The sequence below is a fragment of the Crocodylus siamensis genome, unplaced genomic scaffold (assembly GCF_052110815.1).
Source record: "Crocodylus siamensis isolate JL-2025a unplaced genomic scaffold, ASM5211081v1 HiC_scaffold_746, whole genome shotgun sequence".
In the NCBI taxonomy this organism is placed as follows: domain Eukaryota; kingdom Metazoa; phylum Chordata; order Crocodylia; family Crocodylidae; genus Crocodylus; species Crocodylus siamensis.
Window position 1 is genome coordinate 1 of NW_028325154.1, and position 4,954 is coordinate 4,954.

Here is a 4,954-nt window from a genome sequence, read left to right on the forward strand (position 1 = left end):
GGTGTCCACCTCTTTGTTGAGCTTCTTAGATTTCTCTTTTTACTTCTGAACTTATTTTGGGGTGTTTCTTGTTACAGCCCTGTTTACAGTTGTTGGACCTGATCAACCAATCACTGCCATTGTGGGGGAAAAGATCGTATTGCCGTGCCACCTGTCCCCCAGCACAAGCTCTAAGAACATGGAAGTGAGGTGGTTCCGGTCTGAGTTTAGAAATTATGTTCATCTGTACCGTGATGGGAGAGATCAGTTTGGACGACAGCTGCCAGAATATGAGAAAAGGACAGCGTTTTGGAAAGATGACATCACAGATGGAAATGTTTCCCTGACAATTCTCAGTATCAGGCCTTCAGATGAAGGGCAATACAAATGCTTTGTTGATGATGGTATTACTTATGCAGAAGCTGTAATGGAACTGAAGGTAGCAGGTCAGTGGCTTGTGTCAGTTTATCTGCATGGTTTTCAGGCTTTTTCTTAATATGCCAACTTCATGTAACTTGTATATCAGATGTTTTACAAAGAGAAACTATGGGCATTTATACACATACCTTGTTGTCCCGTGATGTGCTGGAGACCCAGCACTTCAAAGCAGACTCGATTAATCGACTGTGCTCTGCATGTGAGCTGATGTGTTGTACTGCGTGCGCTTGTAGAAGGGGTGAATGCACATCAGGATGCAGAAAGTGGCGGTAGCATGTTTTTGAACTAAAACACCTCCCACGTGTTCTAGTTCAAAAGCATGGCACAGCCACTTTCTCAGTGCTGAAATGCATTTTGCCATTTCTCCAACCAGAGGTGATGCCGCATGAGACGCTTTTCAAAGCGCCCAGTGCTGTGGCACTTGCATGTCTAAAAATGCCCTATATTTCAATTTTAACCAGGCATGTTCACATTTCAGAAACATATTTTAATATTTGTCAGTGTTTAAATAATGTTAAGCTACTTCTCTAAAGTAGTTATTTTAACTCCTGATATCTTAGTGTTTAGGACCTTCTAATTTCCAGCCTAAACTTATTTGCATCCAAGTTACATTATTTTTTTCTTGGTTCAACATTGTCCTTTAGCCCAAAATAGTGCCTTTCCCTTCATCAACTTTAGCCCCCAAATATATTTATAGATAACATAGATCTCCCTTCCAGCCTCTGTTTTGCTACTAGACTGAGAAAAGCCTAGCTGTTCTTCTAAAATAAGCCTTCAGTTTGAAGATGCCTCAGGACTTTTCTACATACAAACTCTGATATCTTCAATTGACCTAAGCAATGAATTCATTTTGCTCCTTTGAAATCCCAAACCTCAGTTACAGTCCTGATTTGATTTATTTTTCCACTTAATTTGAACCCTGTTAATTTGTAACCTGTCAGTTCCCAAGATTATTGTGCATGAGCAGCCCTTCTTAGGAAAATCTCAGAATTATTTGACCTCTAGAGTGACAAGATTTTAGCCTGTCTTTGATTAGGACCTATTTTGCAAGCTTAGACATGGAATTAATGTACAGCTAGAGTGCCCTTAAATATCAACACTCAGTCATGCAGTGGGGGTGGGGGTGGGGATGAAGGGGGTGCCCTTTTCCCTCTAGCCTTTACCCTATTTTATAAATGGCTTCTTCTAATAATCTACAAAATATTCTCTAATTTGTTTTTATTCACTTTTCTTTGTTTCATGGGAACTTTTGGAACTGCACTGAACAGTTCTGTTGTGGACTTGGATTATGTCAATTGGTTGGGATTTATGTTCCTATGACATGTACATTTCTGGGAGGGGAAGATTCCTTATCCACTTCTTTTCACCTTATTTAGAGTTTGTATCGATGCAGGCAGCTTTATTTTTACATCTTAGAGACTTGAACACAAATGTGTATTATAAAACTATGAATAAATCTGGTTACATTAACTATTACTATAAAGTAAATATATAATATAATCTATTTGGATTACCTACTTTAAACTTTCGTGCTCTTTTTAATCTGATCTGCTTCAGCTGGACATGTTGTTTTCTTTCCTTTGATAGATGTCATGTCTGCAAAGGATCATTCTCTGGTCAGTCAGAAACAGGGTTTGGGGCTTCTTGTTATAGACACACTTCGTAGCTCTGCAGAAAATGATCTTTAGTGGCAACAAATGATTATTCATTTCTGCCTTGCCATATTCAGGCAACAAAAAAAACCCTATCACGTAGTAGGATTGTAACTACCTACACTTTGATCATGGCTAAAACACAAGCTTAATAATTTAGGCTTATGTTAGGTCCCGAGTCTGCACTTCATATTGTGGTGTTTCAGTCCCTGACCATGTCTGAAGCCTACAGTCTTTTATAATGCCCTCATTACCTACCAAAATCCAATTTGAATTACCATAATTTTTTATTGGCTCAGTGACTTTTGATGATAAAATCCCTCTTCTATCACATCCAGGAATAATGTATTCCTTGCTGTGCTATACCCAGGAAGTCTTTAGAGCAGGAAAAAGATTTCCAAAGTCCCTTATAAAATTGGCACATAGATTTAAGAACTATTAAAAACTACCTTTTTTCTTCTAGGTTTAGGCTCTAATCCTATCATCTCTGTGGAGGATTACCAGAATGGAGGGATCCTGGTGATGTGTCAATCAGCTGGGTGGTACCCAGAGCCCCAGGTGCTGTGGAGAAATGCCCAGGGGGATCATATACCATCACTCTCTGAAATAATATCCCCCAAAGCAAATGGCCTGTTTGAAACAAAAATTTCTGCTGTCATGAAGGAACGTTCAAACCAGAACTTGTCGTGTTGGATCAGGAACAGCCTCCTCGACCGGGAGAAGGAATCAGCAATTCATATATCAGGTCAGTTCCATCCAAACCCGACAGTGAACCACCTCCGCTGGAAACCAAGTGAGATATGGAGCAAACACACACAGGGCTAGCATTTCCATGGGGTCATGATAGAAATTCATTTAACTGTGTATTTGCAGTTTAGCTGAATCTTGATTTTATCTCAGCCAAACTTCTGAAATGTTACCTTAAAAAACTCATTTTTTCCCCTCAGATACAGTCACTCAAAACATCAATGCAAGATATTTCTATAGCCTCAGGTTTGCCTCAGTGAATTTTTAATAGAGATTTTCACAGCATCTATCTACCGGTATTGATTATTTGTGAACTCTTAAAGGCTTTTCACTGCACTGAATCATTGCTCATGATTTGTCATAAAAACATGAAAACTAAGTTGTGTGTTGTTGCTCCTCCTGTAAGGGTAGTTAGATGGGGCAGCTGTTTTTTAAATGGTCTCTTCAGTAGCAGTTGTGCTCCAGAGGCATTTTGCCCTTGCCTACACACTCATTGAGTTCACTAATTCAGGGCATAAATATATATATTTGCCTTTGCTGGAATTTTGACTGGGGCTCCAGCGTTCCTGCTAGGGCTTAACCCAAAGAAATCCTGGGGTTTTACCTAAGGTCAGACAAATTGACATATTTGGAGTTAAGGATTTTTATCCCCTGGTTAGATTTGGTATGGACTGTGAGGGACTTATCTTCATCTGTAGTAGCGGGGCATGGCCCTCTTCCTTGGGTCTCAGCATAATGTAAACACTCCTCAGAGCAGTAAGACATTAGCTGTCACTCCACTCCCCACCCCTTCCCCTGGCCTGTTTCATCTAATGCAGTTTAGGGTGTTATCTCTTGTAGTTGAGTCAGGGTCAATGCCTGTAGCAAGGTGGGGGTGAGCTGGGAGATCACCCTGGGTGCCGAAGTGAAGGGGTGCCAATAGGTGCTGCCCTCTCCGGGTGCAGCATGGGACAGATCCATGAGCGGCTCATTTTGGGGGTGCAGGGATGGGGAAAGTGTGGCTCCTGCTGCTGCGTGCAGTTATAGGTACAGTTGTTGCTGCGGCACTGGTCAGGGTTGACTATAGGTTTTCTAACAGAGTAGACAATGGGTTTGTATAGGACAATTTGGATACAGAAGGTCCTAGCTCAGGCAGGGGCTGGACTACAGAATAGGGCTGTGCAAAGTGTTACTTCCAGTTTTGTTTTGATGCTGTTTCAACTCGTGTCGAGGTCGAAACAGAAAAATCAAAATGAAACTGATATGGTGATAGCATCCTCGAAACAAAATGAGGCAATTTGAAATGTTTCACCATTTCAGCCCTGTTTTGATGTTTTGTCCATAGACTATAATGGGGAAGGTTGAAGCAGCCTATAACTTCATCATTTCTGGCCTTATTTTGATGAAACTTGCAGGAATGATAGCCCCTAGTAACAGCATGAAGTCTACCAAATTTCAAGGAGATATATGCAGGGGGGTTGGGGAAACTGCACCCCAAAATCGTGAAAGCAAAACTCATGTTGTATATGTGTTAAGCCACAGCGGGGTCAAGACTGCAGGTCTGCTAGCCCTTGCTGAGGCCATGAAGCCTGCCAGCTGTCAAGGAGATAGGTGCAGGGGGGTTCTGGAGCCCTGCATCCCTAGCTGGTGACAGGCAAAACTCATGACATGGGCGCTTGTGCAACTGACTCTTTCCATCTTGGGTAGAGGCAGGTGTAAACTGCAGGCCTGCTAGCCCCTACTGCAGCCACAATGTTGGGTACAGAGGCCCAACTTGCAGGATCATCATAACCTTCTAGTTTATTAGATAGATGCAAAAGTCAGATCATAAACCTTGGGGCTGATCCCCTCAAACACACACACTCACAGTAGCTAGCTATGAATACTGAGCACCCGTGTCAAGATATACCTATCCCCAAGTGTTGGAGTCTGCCGTTGATGGCCAGTCGAGGCTTCTTGCAGTGTGGTGACTTCCCGATTCTTGGGCTTGCTAAATCCAGGGGTCGTTGACCTCATGGGATGTCTTCCTTGGTGGCTGCTGGATGGCAGTTGTCAGCCCCAGGGGTCATGTCTGTGAATACATGCAGTCTTGGGAGTCCGATGATAAATTTTGATTAATTCACTGTTGTGATTAATAGGGCTCTGGGAGTGGTTGATCT

At 42.2% G+C, this 4,954-nt stretch overlaps 1 protein-coding gene across 1 annotated transcript; it reads left to right on the forward strand.

Moving 5' to 3' along the window:
* Positions 1–77: 77 nt before the first annotated feature.
* On the forward strand, positions 78–2,814 carry LOC149851612 (butyrophilin subfamily 1 member A1-like; the record flags this gene model as incomplete). The annotated part of the gene is made up of 2 exons (XM_090030549.1): positions 78–425; positions 2,533–2,814. Coding segments are annotated over 2 exons (630 nt in total), but the record flags the coding sequence as incomplete, so codon positions are not given.
* Positions 2,815–4,954: the final 2,140 nt, after the last annotated feature.